Source organism: Theropithecus gelada, chromosome 6 (assembly GCF_003255815.1).
Source record: "Theropithecus gelada isolate Dixy chromosome 6, Tgel_1.0, whole genome shotgun sequence".
Lineage (NCBI taxonomy): Eukaryota > Metazoa > Chordata > Mammalia > Primates > Cercopithecidae > Theropithecus > Theropithecus gelada.
Window position 1 is genome coordinate 146,589,376 of NC_037673.1, and position 25,516 is coordinate 146,614,891.

Sequence of the window (25,516 nt, forward strand, 5' to 3'; positions counted from 1 at the left end):
CTTGTGCCTGCTAATCAGCATCAGGCCACCCTGGGAGAGGCTAAGTGTGTGGGGAGGGGCAGGGAGAGGTGAAGGCCCAGATGTGGAGGGCTCCAAGGACTACTCACATTTAAGCATCTTGACGGCCACTTTCATCGTGGCCTGAGAATGACTCAGGCCATGAGCCGTGGCCTCCACCACCTGCCCAAAGGCCCCAGAGCCGAGGGTTCGTCCTGGTGCAGAGATGATCCCTCAGCTCCTGGCCTACCAGGAAGCTGCACCACTCCCCCCGCTGCCCCCTTCCCCCCGATCCCCCGCCCCGCTGCCACCCTTCCTGCCCAGTGAGGGGAGAGAGCCACTCTCTTAGGTCAACCTAGACATTACTTAAACCACCTTGGACTCAGGGTATTCCCTAAACACACTCCTGCAACCACAATGCCTCCCTGTCTTTCCTGGCATCTCATCTAAGTCCTGCCTGCTTTCTGCCCCATCTTTAATCTCTGGAAAGTTTCTTCCCTCCCCAAGGAAGCACGCTCCTCTGTACCCCCTCAGCTTCCCCAGCCAGACCCGGCCTGCCACTCAGCCTGTCCTCAATTCTTCCACTTTTGTCACATAGGGGCCCCGTCTCACGGGGTCACAGGATCATAGAATCTCAATGCTAGGCAGTTCCTGGGGGATTGTCTTGTCCTCACTGTACGTAGCAGGAGACAGCGGACCAGAGAAGGCAAGACACCAGCCCTAGGTCTCATAGCTAGTCATGACAAGGCTGGGACCAGACCTCAGAGAGTCTTCCCACCCATCTTGAGTCCCCACACTGCCACCTGAGGCCTCCCAGGACTGACCCAGCACAAGCTGGTCCCGCGGCAGCTCCCACGTGGAGTCATAGGGCAGCTGCATGGGGTCCACGTAGATGTACTCATGGCCATCAGAGCTCACAGACTCAATCACCTTCCATCGGATCTCGTAACGTGGCTTCTGGAGGCCCAACCCCAGGAATTAGTTATCAGAGGGGGCCTTGGACCTTGAGGCCCATTAGGTCCATCCATCTAGGACACATGGGGCAGGGGACCCTGAGGCCCAGAGAGGGGCAGGGGACCCTGAGGCCCAGAGAGGAGCAGGGGAATATTTGAAATCACACAGCAAGTGCTCAACTGAGCCAAGGTCTTCATGGGCTCGGAGGGAACAGGGACCAAGGGGTCCCAGAGGAGGCTTCAGAACTTGGCAGACTGAGGAGCAACTGGCAGCTGAGGGCCTGGCTCATGAGAACCTCCTCTCCAGCTTCTCTCCCAGCCTTAGCTGCTCCTCAGATGGAAGTGGTGGAGCAGGTGACCCCAGAAAGTGACACCAGGTAGGGCACTCGGCTGGATGCGGATGCCCTCCCCATGCTGGGTGAGTCAGAAAGATGTAAGCTTAAAATGTTGACATCTTAGGGTGTTGGAACCACAGGGCTGGAATTTTAGAATGATGGGATCATGAGGTGCTGCAATCCTGATTCAGGAAGCTTAAAATGTTGGAATCACAGAATGGTGAAATCTCAGAGTAGAACACTGAAATTACAGACTAACGCGATCAGAATGCATTTCAGTAGAATCACGGGGTCTCCATGGGTGAGAGCTGGAAAAATCCTGGAGCCCATGCAGTCCACCACAAAGGTCCCATGCTCCATGGCTAGGATGAGAGGAATGGTGCCTCAGCAGGACCCGGGGACTTAGTGACACAGTAGGGGAAGAGAATCCTGGATAGCTTAGGCCCGGCTCAGGTTGGCCCAGACTGCTGGGGGTAGAGGAAGCTCGGACAGCCAGCATCACTCTACGTAAGTTCCCACCTGAGTTCCATGCTGAGCCCTGCGTGTGGCCAGATCACGCAGCATTCAAGGAGGGCAGAGGGGTGGAATTCATGCAAAATAGTGATGTGCCAGTCTTCACCCATTAGGCCAGGGAGGGGCTTACCTTCTGCCAAAGCATGATGAGGATGATAAGGGAGATGATGGTGAGGACCACCAGGGCCAGGATGGCTGAGATCACCACTGCCTTGAAGGGCAAAGCTGGAGGCAGAGATGAGAGCAGGCCATGAGCAAACTGGGCAGCTGCCCTCCCCTGACCCCATCTCTGGCATCACAGATCCCTCCGTACACATCCTGTGCAGAATAGAAGCACCCACCTCCCCATTAGCCTGCGGTGTCAGACCCTCAGCCTCTCGCTCTAGGCTGCACGTTCAGACTGTCCTGTAAATACCCCATCCCCTCAGTAACTACCCCCACTCAGATCACTGCTGGCCTCCGCATCCCTTCAGCACTGCCAGTCAGTCTGGCCTTGCTGCCAGAACTCTAGACGGGCTACAAATCCTGTTCTGGATTCCAGTCCATTGCCTGGACTTCCCATTAGCCCTGGAGCCCCTGAGGGCTGGGTTGCGGCTTACCTCTCCTCTGAGTCCACACCCTTGCTGGGGCTGCTACAGCTTGGTCAGACTCTATGCCTGACCGAGTGGCTGGTGGACGGAGTGAGTGGCCACTGACGGAGCAATGGCTGAGACCCCCAGCCTGATGAATCCAGACCTCAGCATGGAGGCTGCCTCCTCTCCACTCCACCCAAAGGGCCCAGTTGGGGTTGGGGTGGTGACGGTAGTTACAAAGTGGGGCTCACACTGGCCCTTACAAGCCTCGAGTCTCCTCCACCCTCAAGGCCTCAGCCTCTTTGCTGTGCTTCCCACTCTCCCCATCCACCCCCGCCAGATCCGCCTCTCCCCTACCCTGCCCCGCTGGCCACCCATGATGTCCCATGGAACTTATTCCCTCCTCTTCTGTCCCCAATCTGTGCTTCTTTGCTCCCCAGGGAGTCCTGTCCCACCTCCTCCTCCCCATCCATTGCTATAACCTCAGTCCCTAAAACCACACCTGGCACATGGTAGGTACCTGGTACTACTTGTTGAATTACTAAGTGAATGCCATTCTTATGCTTAAAATATTTGGATGCAGGCTGGGCGCAGTGGCTCATGCCTGTAATCCCAGCACTTTGGGAGTCCTAGGAGGGCGGATCACGAAGTCAGGACCAGCCTGGCCAATATGGTGAAACACCGTCTCTACTAAAAATGCAAAAAATAGCTGGGCATGGTGGTGGACTCCTGTAATCCCAGCTATTCAGGAGGCTGAAGCAGGAGAATTGTTTGAACCTGGGGGTGGAGCTTGCAGTGAGCCGAGATCGCACCACTGCACTCCAGCCTGGGCAACAGAGTGAGACTCTGTCTCAAAAACAAACAAACAAAATTTGGATGCTTCACCATGTTATCAGTAAAGGAAAAAGGCCAAAATCCTAAAATGGCACATAAGGCAGAGGCTTCATGACTCTACCTCTTCCCGCTCCAACTTCATCTCTCACCCTTATCCATTCTCTCCATGCCTTCCTCCTCAGGGCCCCAGACCAACATCCCTCTTCTCCTCCCTCCTCCCACTCATCACACATCTCGGTCCTGGGAAGGAAGCCTGCATCTTCTAGGCAACCATTGCTGGAGGCATGAAGGAGCCCTCTTGCAGCCGTCCCAGGCCCTGTGGGCTGGTGCTCAGCTTCCCGCTCAGGCTTTAGTCACACAAAAGTGTCACATCTGCCTTGGCTCAGAGTTGGTCTTCCACTCAGGCTGTCCACACTGTCTGCCCAGATACATACTTGCTCAGAGAATGTGTATGCATGTGTGGAAGCATAGGTGAAATGAGGGGATGAGAAGAAGCCCACCCATCCACCACAGGGCAGGGGACAGGAGGCAGCCCTAGACAGGCATGTGCAGGAACACGCCCAAGGACCTGCATACACAGAAACCAAAATGCCTCACATGGCCTTTGGAGCCCTTCCTGCTCTAGATCTGCCGACCCCTGTAGCTCCATCCCACAGCACTTCCTTCCCCTTTATCTGCCGCCCTTCCAGCCCCTAAGTATCCACACACTCGATCCTCCAGCCAGATTGAGTTGAATTCCTTTCATTTCTAGGAACTCATTTTGCCTCTGGGCTTTTACACAGGCCATTCCCTCTGACTGGGACACCATTCCACACCAGGCTAACTCCTAGTCATTTTTTAGGTTTTGACCTAAAGGTCCCTTTTCTAGAATACTTTCCTGGATCCCATAGCTGGGCATGGGACCCCTTCTCCCTCTAGGCTTTGCCCCTAATGTGGTGATCCTGGGGGAAATTGCCAAGTTCCTTGTCTGCCTTCTCTCTCTGGACTATGGGTACTGGGAGGTCCAGGCAGGGTTGAACCCTTTGACCTTTATACTTCAATGAGAAGTTGGGTCCTCATATTTACTGAATGAAGAAGAAATATGAATAAATGAAGCACATGCATACAGGTGCATGTATGCATAAGGAGGGGCAGGTAAATACACAAAAGCATCAAGACACTAGTAGGCATTGTTCATATGTGCAGAAATTACACATGTATGTGTACCTGCTAACAGAGGTACATTGTACAGCAGGCATATGTGTACGGGAATTATGCTTGTACACTTTCCTAGAAAGGTGTGCTCCAATTATATGCTTACAGACATGCACTATGCCAGTTTGCATGCATGCAAAGGAATTGTACACGCATTGCTTGTACACATGTATAGGAATTGTGTACCCACAGGTACATGCATACAGACATACACTGTGGGTTTAAACAGATGTCTGGGGATTAGGCACGCTCATGTACATGGCTTACGAACATGTGGTGGGTTTACACACATGGACGTGCATAGTGCACACGTATATGCTTATACACATACACTCTAGCTTTACAGGAGTGACTGGGGATTGGGCATTCTTCAGTACACGATTTACATATCTACACACAGAGGATTTGCACCTATGTTCAAGGAACAGGCATGCACATTACATGGCTTACGACATACATAGAGTATATGTACACTGAAGGGCATAGTGCTATTCATATCCATGGTTTATAGACTTGTGTTTGTACGCATGTGTACCCATATTGTGTATGCTGGAACATGTTCCTATGCATGTACACCGCAGGGTTTCACGATGCTCCTGTTTGCCCCTGGGCACGCTAACTCCTTTGGCTGCTGTGGGTACATGGGCACAGCACCAATTAGGCAGAGTTAAGGTAGGGGTTGGAATCATCAGGGGCCACCGAGGCTGGGGACTCACAGTGTGGCACCACGATGACCTCCTGCATGTCCTGGCCCACAGCGTTGCGCAGCGTGCAGCGCACCGACAGTGGCCGATCCACGTGCTGCAGACGCAGTGTGCTCACCACCTCAAACTCCTGCTCCTCCTCCCAGTACGTCACGTTCGTCTCCAGCTGGTTTTCCTCTTCAGAACTGTTCCCCAGCAGGATGGGCGGCAGCTCGCGTGGACACCTGCCAGGAGAGCCGGTAGGGTTGCCTGCCAGCCCCTTCCCCTTGCAGACAGGGAAACTAAGGAGAAACTGGTGGAAGGAGGCAGGACGTGTCCAGTTCCTCTGTCCCACTGCCTGGTTCCGAGCGGGCTCCTCCTGTGCTCCCTCTACTGGTCAGCAGGGGGTGCTCCCAGCCCAGAACTGACGGTGCTGATTGCAAAATCCATTCTTACTTGACCCTCGGGGTCACACAGTGTATGGGGTAGAGGCAGAACCTGCACTGAATCCTGCCTTTGTCCACTACATTAGAATCAGCCCGGCCAGGAGTGCAGAACTGATCTACAGGGCCGGTGAGGTCTCTGGGGCTCAGACCCCACACTTTGCTAGGCCAAACTGCCCAGGGGTAAAGGTAAGGAAAAGCGATCACTTAGGTCATACAGAGTAGGACCAAGGAGGCGGTGACCTGGCCTCCTACGATGCAACGCTATGCCTGTAACAATATGCCATGAAGAACGGGTGGGACTAGATAACCTTCACGAGTTTTTTCTAGCCAGCTGGGGGACCCTGGGCGACTGAGGCCCAGGTCTGCTCACCTTTTGAGATCTCTGCAGGCAGACCAGATGATGTTCGGCTGGGGCATGCCCCGGCCACGACAGCGGACTGTCTGTTCCCCGCTGTCTGGGTGGCTCTCACTTAGCTCCAGCACGCGGACAGGGACTGCATGGAGAGGGCACTGGGTCAGGAGGTGGGAGAGTCAGCGCAGTTAACAGGACAGGTCCTCGGGGAGGACCTGACTCAGAGTCCCTCTTGTGGGAGGAGGGATGTAGACTGCAGGTGAACATTAAATACCAGGAATCAGTGTGAAAATCAATGGGTTTGCTTCTGGGTACTTCAAAGGGAACGCCTCAGCAGGGTGCTAGTCTGTCTTTAACACCTCTCTGAGACTTGCTAATCTTCCCTTTTAACAAAGGGAGCCTAGGCCTCAAGCTCAGAGCCCTGGGCCACCAAGCTCATGAAGCCAGCATTTAATAGCATTGTTTGATCTTCTCTGAGTTTATTTTAGGGGTTGCTTTATATTTATGATATATGATGCCAATTTTCCACCTACAATAGAAAGGTTACATTTTGTCTTTCAAAATAAATTTATTTTTAGAAAGTTAATTGACAAAACATTAAGTCATTATCATGTCATTCCTCTGCTCAAAACCCTGCCATGGCTCTTCATTTCAGTCACAGTAAAAGCCAAAGTCTGGAGCAGGCCCGCAAAGACCTATTCGATTTGCCCTTCTCCCAGCCCCCACTGCCCTATCCCCATTCCGACTTCATCTCCCACCTCTCTCCTCACCAGTCCTGTTCCCACCACACAGGCCTTTCAGCGACTTCTCTGGCCTTTGCACTGCCTGAGGTACCCTTTCCTCAAATATCCATTGAGCTAATGTCCTCACCTTCTTCAAGTCTTCATGCAAATGTCACTTCCTCAGCTCTGATCACTGTATCAAATGTGCAACTCTCACCATTACTTTGTGCCCCACTCTCAATCTTCCCTACCCGGCCCCTGTTTTTCCTCTCCCACAGTGTTAGTTACCTTCTAACCTATGTAATTTGCTGGAGTTTGCCTCCCTACTGTTAGTGTTTGTCTTCCCCTACTCGGATGCAAGCTGCACAAAGGCAGGGAGGGAAGTTCAAGAACCTTGAACAGACAGGCATATGGTAGTTGCTCAGTAAATACCTACTGAGTTAATAGTACAGTATAAGTGGAATGTAAGAAGGAAACATCATGGCCTTGGTACCTAAGCGCCTGAAGTTTTGGAAACACCGATCTAGCCCAGTGGCCTCCTTATACAGCTGGGGAAACTGAGGCCCAGAGGCCAGGTTCACACAGCAGTGGGTCAGTGGCTTAGAATTCATCTCCTGAGTTCCAGGGTCCCTCTCCCACCCTCCTAAGAGTGGGTGGACAGTGCAGGAAGGGAGAGGGAATGGGAGCAGGGAGGGGAAGCAGAAGGGACATGGGGAGGGGCGTGCTCATCACCATTGATCTGTAGCTGGAAGGAGAGCTGGACCTCAGCGTCCTCATGGAAGGCCCGCATGGTGTAGTGGCCAGCCTCTGCCACCTTCACCCGAACGAGTGTCAGTTCTGACACATACCTGGGGAGCAGGAAAGGCAGCTGTCAGTTGGAAGGCCTGTTACAGTTCTCCCCACCCTCCTGGTATTAACAGGAACAAGGACCAGGGAGCGGACGAGCTTGCCAAGGTCATCTAGGCATTGGTAGCAGAGTTGGGACTCAAACCCGGTCTCATAAATCCTCACCCATAGGCAGTTCCCCTAAGCCAAGAGGGAGGGTTGAGATGGACTGTGGGTGGGGGTGGGGAGCATTGAAGGGAAAGTCCTATTTCTCTCCCCTTCAGACAGGTGGACACTGCTCCATCCTAACCTGTCACAGTCTCTATCGGCCAGGCAATCTCTAGCCTCAGGGATACCACAGGCCATGAGTGGTCTGCCTGGCACCCTCTTCCCCAGTCATCTGCCCGTTTACTTCTTGGCTGCTACTGCTGGCCCCACCCATCACAAGCACAACTAAACATCTGGGTGATCATCTGACCGGCGTCTGTTTCCTCCACTAGACTAGGAGCTCTAGGAGGGATGAACTGTCAGCTCTGGTCGCTGCAGCATCCCCAGCACCTGGCACCTAACATGCTCTCAGAAAGTTGGGCCTAGGTTTGTGGCTGAAAGCCAAGGGCTGCCTGGTGGCTGCAAAGAAAAATAACTTCAAGAATGGGGTGGGAGAGAGAGCTTCTCACCTGGTCTCTGACACGTTGCGCGTGGACAGGGCGATCTCGCCTGCGCTGGAGTCGCCCAAGGTGCGGTTGTCTTTGAACCACAGGACGGTGGGCGGTGGGTAGGCCTCGAACACTACCTGCAGTGTCCGGCTCCGGTGCAGCTCAGCAAATTGTAGTGCTCCCACCTCTCCCAGGAGCCGCACGTAGCCGCTCTCTGCAAGGGGTGACCATCAGGGGTGGGGCCCTGGGGGCAGGGCACCAACTGAATCCCAAAGGAGGCCAGCCTGTGAGGCGGGACTTCAGGCCTGCGGACCCTGCTGGCCATGGAGTTCCCCGAGCTGAGGTTGAAATTGGGCTGGGGACGGGGCCTGGAGAAGGGGCCGAATTTGGGGCTGATGTGGATGTCGGGGCTGGCTCCCAGGTAGGGACCAGAGTTGTACTAACAGTTCTCTGTTCTGGGTCAGTAATGTGGCTGATTCTGGGACTAGTGATAAAGTTGAACTAGTGGTAAGGTTGAATTTGGGGATGGGGCTTCCTGGACCTGGGATGGCAGTTGTGCTTGGAAGTCAGGTTGGGGCTGGGGCTCTGGCTAGTCAGAAAGTCTAGGTTGAGATAGGGTTGGATTTGGGGTTGACACTGCATTTTGGTTTGGGTTTGTCTTGGTATTGGGGTTTTGGTGGCACAGAGGCTAGCTAGGGCTGCACTGGAGTGTGGCTGACTATATCCCGGGGCTGTGAGAGGCGGTGGGTCCAGCTCAGACTGGGGGTTGGGCTGAGCCCAAGGCACGCACCAACCACAGTGATGTTGATGGCCTTTTCATCCTGATGGTCGTTCACACTCTCTGTCACATTGCAGGTGTAGGTCCCCGAGTCTTCTAACTCGGCACTGGGGATGTGCAGGATGGAGCGGATGTGGTAAGGCATATCCAAGAGGAAGTCGGTCACCGGCTCCACCAGCCGCCCACTCTGCAGCGACAGGTTGGGCAGGCCCCCCAAATCAGGAGGGGCCGGGGGAAATCAGTTTGCAGTTCAGATATTCACCCCTGCCTGGCCCCCCCTCCAACCCCTGCCTGGCCCCACATTACTTCTTTGCGGGGGTACGTCCACTCGAAGTTGACCACCTCATTCCCAATCACAATGCACATGAGGGTAATGTTCTCACCCTGGCGGACCACCGTCTGCACTGCATTCACGGAGACGTTGATGGATGACACTGGTGGAAAGAGATTGGCTTAGGGCTGGGGAAGTCACCACCAGCCACCACTTCAGCTTGGGGATAGGGTAGGGGCTAGAGAGGGAAAGGATGACTGATGTAGAAGATTCATTCATTCAACAAATATTTACTGAATACCTACTACATGCCAAGTACTATTCTGGACACTGGGGCAACAGTAGTGAACAAAATGGACAAAATCTCTGTTCTTATGGAGCTGACATTCTAGAAGGGATAACAGACTGGAAATTAAAGTACACTCTGGAGATCTACGTACAGGAGAAATGTATTGAGCACATACCATGTGCCAGGTACTCTCCATCTTTTATTGTATTTAATCTTCACAATGATCCTATGAGGTAGGCAGTCATTATTATACCCACGTTACAAGAGGGGAAGCAGGCTCAGAGAGATTACGTGCTTTGTGTAAACTTACTCAGACGGGAAATAGCAAAGCTGGGATTTCGACCCAGCTGGCTCAGAAGCTCGTGCCCTCACCAACCATGTTACACAGGCCAGCTCTGCCGCTATCGAATTCTGCGACAGAGGACAAACTCCATCCTCTCTCTGCGCGTGAGTTTCCTCATCTGTAACATGGGGAAAACACTATCTCCCTTCCAAGGCTGTGGTGAGAATCCACTGGGAAGTGGAGTCTCACACTTTGTAAACTGTAAAGGGCTATTGCTCTGTGGAGGGTTATACTTGCCTGGGCTGAGCATCAGGCCAGAAAGGGGGCTCACCCTGGAGTCTGTAGACATAGTAGGCGTCGGAATCCACCTCCCTGTCCCCAATGGTGGTTTTGCAGATGTAGCTTCTGTCCTCAAAGATACCAGAAAAGCCACGCTGGTGATCGTAGGGGACAGGCAGTGCAATGTCCCCTTTCTTCTCGTGCAGTGTCACCACCAGTTGTGGGTCTGTTACTCGGCATGGAATGGTGATCTCAGTTATTTCCGTAAGAAAGATGAATAGTTCCTCGGCGTCATTAGGGAGGAAGCCCACGGTGGGATCTGCCAGGAGTGGAGCCATGAATGAGTCAGGGAAACCGGGTTTCTGGCCATCCCCTGAATTGCTGTGTGGCAAGTCATTTGCTGTCTCTGGCCCTCTGTCGCCCCGTTACAGAATAGGGATACTCCCAGAGGAGCATAAATCAAATGTTAGAGCTGGTCCCTTCCAGCTCTAATGTTTGATATTGACAGCGCCAGGGTAAGAAAGAAGGCAAGTCACAAGTTGAAATGCAGCTGATATCTGGAGCTTGGAGAATGGGGAAGACGGGATGTGGGGTCAAGAGGGAGCAGATTGGAAGCAGCTGAGAATATAGAGTTCTTGGGAGGCAGGAATGGGGTGACTGGCAGGGAGCAGGCAGATCATCCAGACCAAGGAGTGGGGGCGAATACACTGCCGGACTGAGCCAGGCTGGTTCCATGATTGTCTGCTTTTCTAGGACGGCTGCATTTCACAACAAACTAAAGCATTCTCTGGACTTCCCCTGGTGCCTCCAGTTGAAAAAGGAGTAAGGAGTGGACACACAGCCTGGGGACCCTTACCTGGCACAAAGATGTAGAGCCGTTTCCGCTCATCAGGCTCCAGTCCACGGGAGTCATTGTAGGTGCAAAAGTATTCTCCCGTGTCTAGCCCAGTGAGGTTGGTCAGTGTCAGCACACTGGAGAAGGTATTGTCCTGGGCCTTGGCCATTTCCTGTGGGAGCTCCTGGGACATCCGCTCCCACACCACGGGAGCTGAACCCGAGCAGGTCAGAACAAAGGTGCTGGAGACATTGAGGATAAGCTCTGGCCCCGGGGGTGTGATGACCAGGCCCTGAGAGACCTGCGGTTCCAGCAGTAACAGCAGGGGCAGCAACAGCAGCTGGCCTTTGGGAGAGGAGGTATCAGACATCAGGGCACAGGGACCTCAGCACCTCTCACAGGGCTGAGCCTGTGAGGAGGCCACATATGCACAGCCCTCAAGTCCTTGAGGAGCACAGCTCCTTTATCTGACAGACTGGGGCTCTCCAGCCACGGCTCTGAGGATCACTCACCCAGCTTCAGGGCCCCAGGGATTCCTCCAGACTGCCTATGTCAGTCCCTTTAGACCCCAGCCTCTAAATCCTTCAGCAGTGCCGTGTGTAGGCAGTAGGCACCAGAAGGGGCCAGGAAATCCTCGGGAAGCAATTCCCTGGCCTCTAGTTCCTGCATTGCTTCCCAGGTCACTTTCTGAGCCTCTTCCCTACAGCTCCCCGCCCCCTCCCCCGACTGCCCAGGTTCTGCCCAAGGCCCAGAGGTGGCTCTGGGTGGGAGAGGGATGGGAGGGAGGGGCTCAGGTAGCTCAGAGTGGGGGCAGGAAAGATGCTGAGGCCCCTCTGGGCTGGAGGGGCCTGGGTTTGGGGGTATGCGTGTGTCAAGTGATTGGTTTCCCACCATGACATCCCCTGAACAAGGATTTTGCAGGCCACACCCTCCATGCCCCCTGGTGATAAAGATCAGGAGGGGAGGTGGGCAGTCAGGCAGCCAGTCCATCTGACAGCCAGCTGCCGGGCAGGCTGCTGTCTGGTCATTAATTTCTGGGTCAGCCACTCAGCCCCTGCAGAGCCGAAGACATGTTAACGGACAGGACTGAGGGGTGGGGTGTGCTGAGAAGCCCAGCAGGGACTTGGAAGCTCCCAGCTAATGAGGGGTCCAAGCCGGGTGCCGCGGATCTACCAGACGGAGGCCAGGAGGCCAGGGGTGTGTGCCAGAAGGTAGGATGGGGTCTGGAGGACCAATCAAAGGATGTGAGTTGATGGTTCTGGACAAGCAGGGGCCACTGACGCTTTCTGAACTGAAGGGCTGGCAGCTGGAGGCCTCCACAGAGCCCACTGGAAATCCCGGAAACTAAAGCCGAAGAGCAGGGCAGTGTGCCTGGTGCTTCACGCCCTGCCACCAGCACACGTCACCCCTGCCAGCTCCAGGGTTCCACTCCGCAGCCCCCCCAGCTCCCCTACCTTATCTCCCATCTACCTACCTTTGAGGGCCAGAGCTGGCATCGCACCCGGAAGCCGCATGGTGTCCTGCAGAGTTAAAGAGGAGTTTAACACCTGGCCCAGGGCAGATGGAGGCAGCGCCAGGAGCTATCTCACCACCTGGCTCCTGCAGAATGAGCCCCAGCTTGGGCCACCCAGCCTTCATGTCCGAGGGGCTGAAGTCAAAAGCCACCACGTTCCAAGCCTGAAAGGGCACTCAAGACCACAGACCCTCTCCTCTCCACCCCAGATTCAGCCTTAGGGGGCCTGGCCCTTGCTTTGGCTCTGGTTGTGACTCTCATGTGGCCCCGGCTGCATCCCCAGCCTCTCTCCGGGCCTTAGTTTCCCCCTCTGTACAGTGAGGGAGGGGAAGTTGGGCTGGATGGTATCCAGCGGCCTGCCAGCTCTGACAGCCTGTCCTCCGGGTGACAGTTCCAATACCAGGCTCTTATCTGCCAGGACAAATATTTGGGAAAGTGTGATGAAAGGCCTGGGAGGAGGAGGGGGGAGGCCAGAACCCAGAGAACTCCCGCAGCTCCACAAGCACAACAGGAAACGGAGGAGGCTGTGGGCTGTGGGAAGGGAAGCGGGGGAGCCGGGGCTGTGGAATGTGGGAGGTGGGCCTGGACCCCTTTACTCAGCTCAGAGCATATAGGGAGGCCCAGGGGAGAGTGGCTAGGGGCTGGGCCCAGGAGAGGTACCCTCAAGCAGCCAGGCCTCATAGGTCCTTGGAGACCAGTGAAGCCAGGCTCCCCACCTCCACTCTCAGGGTGCAGATGGAGAAACTGAGGCTCTGAGAAGGTGAGAAATTTGCCCAAGATTCCACAGCAGAGCCTGTCTGAGAGGCAGACAGAGAGAGAAAGACCTGGAATGATAGAAGCAGAAAGAGACAAAGACACAGAGACAGAGAGGAGGTGCCCAGAGAGACAGCACCAGAGGCACTAAGAGACAGAAGCACTAAGAGAGACACTAAGACAGAGGCACTAAGAGACAAAGACAGAGACAGACTGAATGGGGGCAGCCCTTGCTCTCCTCTATCTTGGAAGACACACCTCGGGTCCCAAGAGACCACCAGGAGCCAGGAGCCAGGTATGCCAAAATCTGCCTGTAGCCTTGGCAGGAAGGAGGCCAGAGGACGGGAGGGTCGCAGAGCATGAGCTTTGGGAGGTGATGACGTGATGAGGCAACAAGGAGCCTCCTCTGGCCGTGGGGCTGCCCGGCCTATCCTGCCTCTGAAGGCCATGCCCAGCTTGCCCCCGCCTCCCCATCTCATCCCTTTTAGTTTTCAGTTTAGGGCTGTGGACCGGGTTCAGGCCCCAGCACGCCACCTCTTGTACCATCACTCTCCCTGTGGCCTAAGTCCCCAGCTCTGGAAGTGGATGATGGTGAGTGCCGCACCTACCAGGGCGGCATTCACATGTCAGGGGTGGGACAGAGGCAAGGCTCCCCCAGCCTATGGACCCCCAACCTTAGCTCTGCCCAACACCCCATGAAACAGTCTGAGCAAATCAGCTCTTCTCCTCCCCGCTGCCTTTCGGACTGCCTGCCTGAAGGTCTCCTCATTTCTTCCTCTCCCCTCTCTGATCTGCTCCTGACTCGAAGCCCAGCCCTTCTGACGCCCCCTCCAGCCTCTGCTCCCCACCATCCCTCTGCCCCAGCCCCTCCAGCTGGATGCTAGGCCTCCTTGGTCAGGAGGGAGCAGCGCCAAGGCGGAGCCAGCAGCCCCCACAGAGGCCCATCTGCCCCTCCATCGGTGCCCCTCTGGCTGCCCCCTTCCTGCTAGAGATCTCAGCCAAAGAAAATCATTAGCAGCCGAGGCTGGGGGAGGGGGTCACTTCAGCCTCCCTGCCCCTCCTCTCCCAGTCTCCCTGGCTGGCCACACTGTTTATTATTCTAAAGGAGGAATTTGGCCGGCTGGCCAGGAGAAGGGAGGTCACTGCAGCGGGGCTGGCCTGGCTCTGGAAGTCTGGACTGGCCATGTGGGCTGGGCCTTCATGGCATGCAGCCCCCGACCCTGCTCCCATGTGGTACTCTATCCTTTCCCCTTCAGAATCCCTCCTGCTGGGCCTGGGGCTGGGGGTAGCTTAGAGACTCTGAGCTAGGGGGGATGCTTTTTGAATGGGCAGCAGAGACCCAGAGAAGGACAGAAGCATGCCCCAGTCGCACAGCAAAAAGGCAGATTCAAGCTGTGGGGAGGGGACAGGCAGGCAGTGTGGATGCTGTAGGGAGGGTGTAGGCACGCCAGGGATCTCGGACTGGCTTCACTGTGAATAGAGCAATCAGCTCCCCTCCTAAGCGCCCTGGGACCCACTATGAGACTGAGCGAGTCTCCAGCCTCTCTGGACTCTGCTTCCCCATCCATACAGAGAGGTTGGCAGGTGTCATTTCAAAGAGCGGTCCCTATGGTGAAGCTCTGCCTTTTTGACTGGCCAAAGAGAAGATTCTAGTCACCATGAATCTTACTGGGGTGTTTTGAGGCGGTGGGGGCTAGTAAGCAGGAGGGAGTTACGTTCCTGAGGCTAGAGTCACGTGAGAATCCACCAGCCCTCTCGCTCCACAGATGGAATTTCCGTGACTATTCAGCCAGACTTGCTGTGCAGGCTTTGACAAGTTGTTTTCCTCTCTGGGCCTCAGTTTCCCCATCTACACAATTAAGAGTTAGACAACAGGCCGGGCGCGGTGGCTCACGCCTGTAATCTCAGCACTTTGAGAGGCTGAGGCGGGCGGATCGCAAGGTCGAGAGATCGAGACCATCCTAGCCAACTTGGTGAAACCCCGTCTCTACTAAAAATACAAAAATTAGCTAGGCATGGTGGTGCGTGCCTGTAGTCCCAGCTACTCGGGAGGCCGAGGCAGGAGAATCACTTGAACCTGGGAGGTGGAGGTTGCAGTGAGCTGAGATCATGCCACTGCACTCCAGCCTGGTGACAGAGTGAGACTCTGTCTCAAAAAAATAAATAAATAAAAATAAAAAGAGTTAGACAGCAGTGTTTCAGGGGACTTTCCGCTGGTGATGTGGAACCCCAGGAGGTGGCAGGGAAAGAGTGGTAGGGACAAGAGGCTAGAGGGCCAGGGAGGGCAGAGTAGGGCTTAGGGCACCCAGACATGACCTCCCAGGCCATCTTGGATGACTCCCTGACACCCCCCATTGTCCACCCAATGCATTAGGCCTCTTTGTGCTTCCCAGAGGCTGCTCTGGTTCCAGCCAATCCCAGGGAGGCCCAGGCAGCTGACTTGGTGGTAGTGGGTTTGCCTGTGACAACTTCCCCTCTTTAGGAGGACTGTACTCCAGGGAAGGGCCACCTAGGACAACCTGGATGTCACAGTCAGAGAGCAGGCACTCCCCCCATCTGCTGTACTCTCCTGCCCAGGGAGGCCTCTAGAGCAGAGAGAGGGAGGGGACTCCTAAGGGTCCCCCTTTTGCCCATGAAGAGAGTGCTGTGTGCCAGGAACCCCTCCTGATTCCTCCTATTCTGGCTAGGTTGTAGGCTCAGAGGCCCAAAGTGGAGGTCCTGCCAGCTCCTCACGCGACTCAGAAGGACCCCCCTTAGGGGAGCAGAGTGAGGATCCTAAGCCCAGGGGAGCAGAGTGAGGACCCCAATCCAGGGGCACAGAGTGGAACCCCAAGTACAGGGGAGAGGAGTGGGGGGCCCCAAGTCTAGGGGAGTGGAATAAGGACCCCAAGTCCAGGGGATCAGACTGGGAACCCCAAGTCAAAAGGGAGCAGAGTGGGGGCCCCAAGTCCAAAGGAGCTGAGTAAGGACCCCAAGTCCAGGGGAGAGGAGTGGGTGCCCCAAGTCCGGGAGAGCAAGCTTGCTTGGGGAGTCATTCTCAGAGCCCCAGACTTCCCTCCTCCCAGCACATACAATTCTCCACTCCTTTCCCACCGCCTTAATCTAAATAAATCCAGCCCATCTTGGCCACATCCGCCAGCAACAGCTTCCCTCCCTCAGGGTCCTGAGGCTCCCACGACACAGGCAGGCCAGGGAGGGGGCCCTGCATTGCTGCGGGGTTGATGGGGGTAGCCTGCACATGGTGAGCACATACACACAGTACAGATGCACAGATGCCTGCCTACGCGCTTCCTCACACGCTCCTCTGAAACACACACGTATGCAACAGACCATGTGTGTGCCAAGCCCTCATGCAGGCACTAAACATGTGTACACCCACACAAAACACATGTGTACAGCTCCCACTGTGCCCACCACCCGTGGAGATGCTCCCGTGTACAACAGTTCACATGTGTATGCAGCACATACAACATGCATGGAACGTGTGCACATAGAACCCCAAATTCACCTGAACACGCAGGCATATGCATGAACAGACAAGCCAGAAAGCCCGTGTTACTGCACCAGGAACCATTCTGAGCATTTGGCATGTATTGGTTCACTTGATCCTCAGTCAACTCTATGAGGTAGATACAGTGATCATTTCCATTTTACAGGTGGGGAAACTGAGGCAGAGAGCATTTAATAACTGGGCTAGGAATGCAGAGTCAGAAGGGGTAGAACAGAGATTAAAGTGAAATGGTGTGACACGATGCTCTCTGCCACCAGCTCCACCGCTTCTGTGACCAACGTGCCTGTTTGGTTGGCTCTGGAGAGAAGGCAGTGGGGACTGATAGAAACAGATGAATTTGAGAGTTACTTAGCTGAGAATCGACAGGACTGGGTGATTTAATATTGAGGGGCTGGAGAGGGAGGTATGCACCTCTGTATCTGGCTTGGAATACTGGGAGGCAGGAGTGTGTGTGTGTGTGTGTGTGTGTGTGTGCACGCGCACGTGCTGAGGGGAGGATGCCGTTTTCTGAGATGAGAATAAGGTCAAAGAGCAGGAGTGAGAGCTGCGACTGAGCAGGTTTAGGATAGGGAGGATCTGTGGGCACTGAGGGGACAGTGGGATGCTCAGTCTGGAGGCTGGGAACAGGCCGGGTAGAAATAGCAGTGAGATGAGGGAGAGAGGGCCATGCTGCAGGGAGACGGGGGTGCTGGGGGCAGGCAGTCTCAGGCCTGGGATGCTCTGAATAAACCAAATGCCTGAGGGAGGAGGAGGCCTGGCCATGGGGTTATGGGGTCAGAGTCTTGGAATGTCAGCACGCCAGAGCCCTCAGGGATCATCTATCTGATCTAACTGCCTTCCTGTGCTCGATTGTGCTTGTGGGGAAACTGAGGCTTAGGGAAGGAAAGCAAGAGGGCCCATTGTTTTGGCCTAGACAAGATGGGCTTGGGTGGTCCGTGGGGCTGAAGCTCACCTGCCTGCACAGCTCCCCGCCTCCAGCCCCTGCTAAGATGTGAGGCTGATGGCTCAAGGCCCCAAGGTTCAGGCTACAGCTGCCCCTGCCCTTTCCACAGCACACCTCTGTCCTGCCACACATTGACCTTTGTTTAAAGTCACTTTCTCTGCACGGGCCCAGCCAGGCAGGGATTGGCGACTGAGACTCAGTGGAGGTAATTTGCTAAGTTGTTGGGAGAAGTGAGCCGAAGACTCCAGGCTCCTGACCCAGTCCAGTCTTCCGTCCTCTGTACCGGGGCACTTTACAGGCCTGGGACAGACTTTGGAGGGGGGTTGGGGTGGGAAGTAAGAAGACTTGGCTCTAGTCCCAGCTGTGACACCCACTTATAGGATAGTGGTCCCCCCTATCTGCAGGGAATACATTCCTAGGCCCCAGTAGATGCCTGAAACTTTGGATAAAATCAAACCCTATACATACTATGTTCTTCCCCCTACAAATACATACCTATTATAAAGTTTTATTTATAAATAAGGCACAATAAGGGATGAACAACAATAACTATTAATAAAATAGAACGATGATGACCATATACTCTAATAAAAGTCATGTGACTGTGGTCTCTTTCTTAAAATATCTTACTGTACTCTATCACTCTTCTTCTTGTGAAGATGTGGAATGACACGGTGCCTACATGATGAGATGAAGTGAGGTGATGGCGTAGACATTGTGAACAAGCGTTAGGCTACTACTGACCTCCAGACATTATCAGAAGGATCAGGTCATCTGCTCCAAGTGATCCTGGACCACTGAGCCATGATGGTGTTGATGGCTGGATGTCAGGAGTGGACTTTGTTGATGACTAACAGGAGGGTAGTGTATATGGACAAAGGGATGATTCACTCCTGGGCGGGACAGACAGGACAGTGCAGGATTTCATCACACTACTCGGAACAGCACAAAATTTAAAGCTTTTAAGTTGTTTATTTCTGGAATTTTCCATTTAATGTTTTTGGACCACAGTTGATCTGGGGTAACTGAAACTTCAGAAAGTGAAACTGCAGCTAAGTGCGACTACTGTACAGTCCTGACACTCTCTGAGCCTCAGTTTCCTTATCTGTGCAAAAGGGTGGGCAAGATTGTCTTGGGAGCACTTTCAGGGCTGACGTGCTGTGGCCCTCAGGGCTCCACTCTGGGAAGGCAGCTGTGCTGAGTCGGAATGCTGGGCTCGGGGTGGGGGTGCTGGGGAGGGACCCATGTCATGACTCAGCTCAGAGAAGGCTGCCAGTTCCAGGCCTGGGAGTCTGTGGGGGCAAGAGGCATCTGGAGCCAGGGATGGAGTCCTCCCACCAGCAGCTAGAGAGTAAGAAAGGGATAGCAGCATAGCCTGGGCCTGACGGTGAGTCTGGCCCATGTGGCTGTCCCCAAGCAGGCTGAGATGTGGGTGTGATCAGGTCATGTCATCAGGGAGCCCCATCCTGGGAGCCAGGGAAGACAGCAGGATCACAGGGTGAGGAGACAGTTACAGGTGGAGGGGAGAAACTGGGGAAGTGGCCGAGGCTGCCACCGCCCCTATTCAATCCTATGATCGCTCCACTTCCAGTTGGAGAAGGCTCAGTGCTCCACCCCTACACCATGAACCTCCCCACCAGCCTCGGGATCACTCTGAGGGCTACAGAGGGAGAACAGCCTGGCACAGGCCACACGGTCTTGGAGCCACTCTCTGTGCCATGCTGCTTCCAGGCCCAGGGGCCTCTTTATGTTTCCAGGTACCTACAAAGTCCCCTGAACAAAGCAGCAGAAATCGACTAAGATGGGGCCTGGTGTGGGCTCCCGCTGTTCTGGAAGTCCCAACTGGATGGCAGAACAGTGCTGGTTCCCTGGAAGCCTGCTGAGCTCCCTGCACCCACCCCTCCAGCACAGGCTCGGCTGCCTCTGGCTGTCCCACGGTTAAGCTCCTTACCTCCAATCTGTCCCCTCCACCTGTTCTCACACACCAGCCAGAGGGACCTTTCTGAAACACCTATGTGACCTTCCCAGCCCTCCTCTGCTCTCCATCCCCCTCAGGCAAAGACTGGCTTCTCCACCCAGCCTTTGAGATCGTTCTGGCCCTGGCCCTGACAGCTCCCTCACAACTGAGGGAGGAAGGCGGCTGCCCCCACAGCTCCCCAGGGCCCAAGCCAGGCCCTCACACTCGTCACTCACTCGTGCTCCTCTCCCCATGAGGCCTCCCCAGGGAACACAATGGAAAGAAATGACCTATTTTCTGGAAGTCCAAAATAAGATGAAACATCTGTCTGGAACGGAGCCAGGCTGATAAAGAACGGGCTGATCCCCCAGCCCGAGCCCCGCTCTCCTGCAGCAAACACCCCCTCACCCGTCAGAGTGGGTGTGCTTGGGGGTAGGGGCAGCCATGCTGGCTGGCTACTTGGAACGATGCGTGGGAAAGCGCTCAGTGTGTGCCTCACGGCTGCTGGGGCCCAAGGGAGGGGCCCAAGGGAGGGGCCCTTCGTCCCCAGGAAGGCTGGGAAGCAGCCTGAGAAGGAGGTCAGTGAGGGAGGGAGGCCTGCTGCACACCCCTGCCCACCGGCTGCAGAGCAAGCACTTCCTGCCTCCTGCGGCGCCTTGAGGGCGACCCCCAGGGCCCTATGGATTCCTGGCCCAGAGTCCCCCCACCCACCCCGGCCCCATCTGGGCCTCTAGCAGCCTTAAAAATAACAATAATAATAATAGCTACCTCTGATTTCGTACATTGACCCATGAACTACACAGGTTTGAACTGTGCAGGTCCACTTTCACACATGTGAGACATTCACACCTTTCCCACCCTTTCACCTCCTCCACCTCTTCTGCCTCTGCCAGCCCTGCGAGCAAGGCCAACCCTTCCGCTTCCTCCTCCTCCTCAGCCTACGTAACGTGCAGACGAGGGTGAACACTTTTTCAGTGATCTACTTCCACTCAATGAATACTGAATGTATTTTCTCTTCCTTGTGATTTTCTTTTCTCTAGCTTACTTTACTATAAGAACACAGCATATAATACACATAACAGACAAAATATGTGTTAATTGACTTTACGTTATCAGTAAGGCCCACAGTAGGCTGGCTATTAGCAGTGAAGTTTCTGGGGAGTCAAAAGCTATACATGAATTTTCGACTTTGCGGTTGGCGGTTGTCCCTAGCCCCCTCGTTGTTCAAGGGCCCACTGTACTTATCACCCACTATCTGTGCTAAGCTCCTTATGTGAGTGATCTCACCCAGTCCTCAGAACAATCCCATGATATCGGTACTGCTTCCTCATTTTACAGATGTGGAAACTGAGGCACAGAGTGGTTACATTGTTTGCCCAACAGCTTGCCAGTGGTGGCTCCAGTGTTTAATCCTGGGCAGACAGGCTCTAGAACACACAGCCCCAGTGCCCATGTGACAGCCCATCTGTGGCAGGAGGCAAAGATGAGGAGCCCCGCAAAAAGGACAGCCCGGTACCTGGCACAGAACAAGCTCAAATTAAAAAAAAAAAAGTTAATTAGCTGGGCATGGTGGCGTGCGCCTGTAATCCTAGCTACTCAGGAGGCTGAGGCAGGAGAATTGTTTGAACCCGAGATTGCGCCACTGCACTCCAGCCTGGGCAACAAGAGTGAAACTCCGTCTCAAGAAATAAAATAAAAAATAAAGTCGTCAGCCTCATCCTTTCGCCTTCTTTGCCCCGACTTCTCCTTTCATTCTTTCATACTCTCTTTTGAGCTGGCTAAAGCTGAAGCTGAGAGTTTGAGTGGGAAACAGTCACACCATTTTTCACAGAGTCCTACAATCTTAGTACATTCCCCCTATTCACATCTCCCCCACCTTCTCTGCAATTGCACACCTCCCATGACAGGGATCTCACCACGTCACCTGTGGCCCATTTCATTCTTAGCCAGCTTGGAATCTTCAGAGGCCAGACTATTGAGAATTGTTAATTACACTGAGTACAGTTTATCTCACTGTATTCTCTGCTTATTGGTCCTGCTTCTATCCACCAACCACCCACTCTCCAAACACAGGACATCTTCCTAGTTATTGTTCTCATCCCCGCCCCCAATCTGGAAACAAACACAAGCCCCTACTAATTTAGAGCCAGGCACTCTGCTAAATGAGATGATGTAGAGATTTTGCTTCATCCTCATGACCACCCTGTGAGGGGGGCACACTCATTATTCCAATTTTATAGAGGAAGATACTGAGTCTCAGAGACTTTTGGTAACTTTCCCAAGATCACACAACAAGTAAGATGCAAAGGAACTGGAATGCAAACTCAGGCCAGCCTGGCTCCAAAGCCTATATTCTTCTTTTTTAGAGACAGGGTCTTGCTCTGTTGCCCAGGCTGGAGTACAGTAGTGTGGTGGCATGATCACAGATCATAGCTCACAGCTCACTACAGCCTCAAACTCCTGGGCTCAAGCGATCCTCCTGCCTCAGCCTCCTGAGTAGCTGGGACTATAGGTGCGTGTCACCACAACTGCTAAAACCTGAATTATTGCCCATCATGCCAGACTGCCTGTCTCCTGATCAGAAACAGTTCTGTCCATCTGCCCACAGAGAAACGTTCTCCCTCTAATGGGGTCCATACGGAATCCAGGATCTCAGGGATGAGAAGGTCCTCAGGGATCTGGGTCCACCTCTGCTCTGACTGAGGAGCAGTGTATGCAGGGGGGCCTGCCCTGGGTTACCAATAATTTTAAAGTCAAGCTAGAGATAGAACTCAGGACTAGGGATAGAACTCCACAACTTCACTGCAGATATCGAGGGTCAGCACACAAGGCTAGGAGAGGGGTCTTTGCTTAGGAAAGCCAGGCTCTGGCAGGGGCAGTGCTCCTGCGGGACAGAGCATCCGGGTAATCAGCCCAGGTGTGTGGCCTGCTCTGCCCCAGGCCTGCTGTGCTCAGGGTCCAGGCCCGCCCCTGTGGGGGCCCCAGCATCCCCTTCCACTGTTTGCAGAGGGCCAGGGCCTCTGTAGCTGCAGAGTTCCAGGCCTCCACCATCCTGCGGCTGCCCTCCCCGCCCCCACCCCCCAGAGCCTCATCTCCGGCCGGTGCCATGGCAACAGAGAGTGCCAGGCCCTGGCAGCCAAAGGAGCCCCTGAGAGGGGTCCCAGGCTGAGACTGAGGAGGGGGGTGCGGCAGGCGCAGACAAGCAAACCTTCTGTTCCCCGGGCTGCTGCCAGCCCGGAGCAGCCATGGGCTGGGGTGGGGGCCACAAACAGAATGGGTTCTCTGAGCCAAGTGGGCAGGGGACAGGCAGGCCTTGGGCCATTCACACTGACCCACCAGCGCACAGCCTTCCCCCACAGGCCCAGATCCTGCAAATAGGGGAGGGGTAGCTAGCTAATGAGTCAACTCTTCACTTCTCCATGCCAATTACCGAACATTGAGATTCCCCTCAGAGCCCTCCTGGGCAGCAGAGCAGGAGGGCAGAGAACCCCCATGTTTCACTGACCCGCTCACTGTCTCAGCATCCATCCTCCCACCGCTGTCTTCGGTCATTCACTTAACCTCCCCTCTGTGCCTCAGTTTTCTCATCTGTGGATCGCAGCTCATAACTGGGTTGTCAGGGCTATTGAAGGAGTTAACACAAGCAAAATGCTTAGAACAGGGTCTGGCACACAGCCCTCTGCAAAGTTGGTGGCCACATTATCATTATTCATTCACTCGAAGGAGAAGTCACTCACTCACTCAGCCTTGCGCGCACAGCCAAGACTCCACGGGACTAGGCTTCTCAGCAAAGGTATGCATGTAATAAATGAGATGGTGCAGGAAGGCCTCTCCCAAAAAAGCCTCCTCAGGAAGAGGTATAGCTGCTATGATTATTGGTACTATCAGTAGCAACAGTCCTCTTCAGTGTACTGAGGCTCAGTGAGGAGTGTCTCATCCTAGCACACTCAGGGATTTGGTGGCCAACCTAGGGCGAGACCCATCTAATAACCTTCACTCCACTGTCTGTCAATTACTTCTTTCCTGAACCTTTGTCTTAGTCCTTTAATATGACTTCCCACAAATCAGGATACTTACCTAACAACAGTCTGGACTCTCTCCAAGTTCCTAATACGGGATTAGGCCTACAGTAGGTGCTCAACAAATGCTTACACAGTATGAGAGATTAAATGGCTCTGCAGGGTCAGCTCTTCAGTCCTGGGCCCTTGGCTGCGTCCTAATAACACAGAATTCACTAGGCTAGGGAACTGGCATGGGCAGGCAGTGGTGACTCTTTCCTTCCAGGGAGGTGATGGGGATGAGCTGGTGAGGGCAGAACAGACATACGGCACTCTGAAGTCAACAGGCTGAGCCTGATGCCATCCCGGGCAGGGAAATGGCATGGGAGCCCTGCCAGGCTGGGAGCAGTGGTTCCAGCTGGAAGCCACTTACTCCTGGGTCCAAGTCCCAGTTCTACCACCTCGTAAATGGGTGACCTCTCTGAGTTTAACTTGTCTGAGTCTCAATTTCCTGGGAAATGGCATGGGAGACCTCCTTTTCCATTGCTGGGGGGGTGCAGAGATGATGACGCACAGCACTTGGCACATCATAGGTGCCCAGTAAATGGTAACTAATATGAGTATATGATTACTCCAGTGGGGAGACGGAGTATGGCTTCCTGAGGGAGGTGGCCTTGAGCTAGGCCTCCAGGGTTTCTTGAGTTTTTTGGCAGATGATGCCAGGGAAAGGTACTGCTGGGGCTCTGTGAGAGATGGCAAGGCATCTGGGAGAAATGGCAGGGAGAGATCTGTTGGGCTAGAAACTGGGGCTCTTCAGCAAACAGGTAAGTGATGGCCAGGGAAGGAGGCAGCAGGAGGCCAGGGAAGGAGGCAGGGAGACTTCAAGAAAGGTCTGTGGTGCTGTGTGAGGATTTGCTCTGGACGCACCAACTTTTCAAGGCGTTGATAGTGATGGCAGGTAGTAGCTGCTGGCTGGGCAGGGCAATGCTGTAACTCCAGGCACTGTGGGGAGGGGGCCTCCATGCAGGAGGATGACACCAGCAGGCTGTCATTTAGTGGGAGGCTGTGGATTAGGATGGGGACAGTGGAGGCAGCAAGGCTGCTTTTGGGGATGAAGCCGTCCCAAACCCAGCCTGAACTCCCTGGCAGGACCAGCTACATAATTTGTGGGACAAGCACGAAATGGAAATGCAGGGCTCTTTGTTAAAAATTATTAACAATTTCAAGATGATGACTGCAGAGCATTAAACCAAACACAGGCCCTTCTAAGCATGGGGCCCTCAGGAGGATGAGTGCTCATGAAGTCATCTCTGTGCCCTGGACTAAAGAGGAGGCCATCTGTCTGTCTCCATCCATTTATCCATCCATCCATCCATCCATCCATCCACCCACCCACCAATCCATTTATGCATCTCTACATGCATTTATTTGTCTAGTGACCATTTCACTATCCATTCAGCAGATAGACCCCGGGTTGGAAACTGATAAGGACACAAATACAGGTGAGATGGGAGCCACCCACAGTCCACCAGGTCATACCTGCACCTTCAATGCTCTGGGGCAGGAGGGGCCAGGGCTTCTGTGACATGTTTAGAAAGCTGAGCCTTGCCTCTCTAGGGCTAACTGGAAACCCCACCCCACCCTATACCCAGTGAGGCTCAGCCTCAGAAGTGGAGAAGCTGGTGGTGTCACTGCCCTTGGGTTTCCACTTCTCAGAAGGGAAGGTAACAGAGCAGCAGCAAAGAGGATGTGGTAAAACAGCCACCAGAAGCACGGCAGGAACTCTCAGGGGCTAAGGGCAGAGCTGGATGGACCTCTGGGGGTCACTAAGCTTCTCCCTTGGCTTCTCCCCACTTTATTATAAGAGGAAACTATGATTAGAATGAAGAAGTGGTGTGGCCAAAGGCTCGGGGGTCCAGCAAACCACCCAGGAAGATTCCCATCTCTTGTTGGGATGGCTTTGCTCCTTTTCAGCCCATACTCTGTCCAGAGAGACCTGGAGGCTGAGCCCTGAACCACAGAGG

General features: G+C 54.3%; 1 protein-coding gene across 4 annotated transcripts in view; it reads right to left on the minus strand.

Moving 5' to 3' along the window:
* The window catches only part of PDGFRB (platelet derived growth factor receptor beta), a 42,297-nt gene that overhangs the window by 11,019 nt on the left and 5,762 nt on the right, over positions 1-25,516 (minus strand). Inside the window, exons 1-13 of one of the 4 annotated variants that reach the window (XM_025387940.1) lie at positions 12,691-12,722; positions 12,292-12,337; positions 10,839-11,162; positions 10,035-10,301; positions 9,167-9,294; positions 8,873-9,047; positions 8,104-8,296; positions 7,334-7,449; positions 5,898-6,021; positions 5,115-5,326; positions 1,929-2,023; positions 822-954; positions 108-212 (exon numbers count right to left, since the gene is read on the minus strand). In XM_025387940.1, coding sequence (XP_025243725.1) covers positions 108-212; positions 822-954; positions 1,929-2,023; positions 5,115-5,326; positions 5,898-6,021; positions 7,334-7,449; positions 8,104-8,296; positions 8,873-9,047; positions 9,167-9,294; positions 10,035-10,301; positions 10,839-11,162; positions 12,292-12,331 — 1,912 coding nt within the window. In that variant the 5' untranslated portion in view covers positions 12,332-12,337; positions 12,691-12,722. Of the gene's footprint in view, positions 1-107; positions 213-821; positions 955-1,928; positions 2,024-5,114; positions 5,327-5,897; positions 6,022-7,333; positions 7,450-8,103; positions 8,297-8,872; positions 9,048-9,166; positions 9,295-10,000; positions 10,302-10,838; positions 11,163-12,291; positions 12,338-12,690; positions 12,723-25,516 lie in introns of those variants that run through there. The other 3 variants (XM_025387939.1, XM_025387942.1, XM_025387941.1) reach the window with 3 other exon arrangements.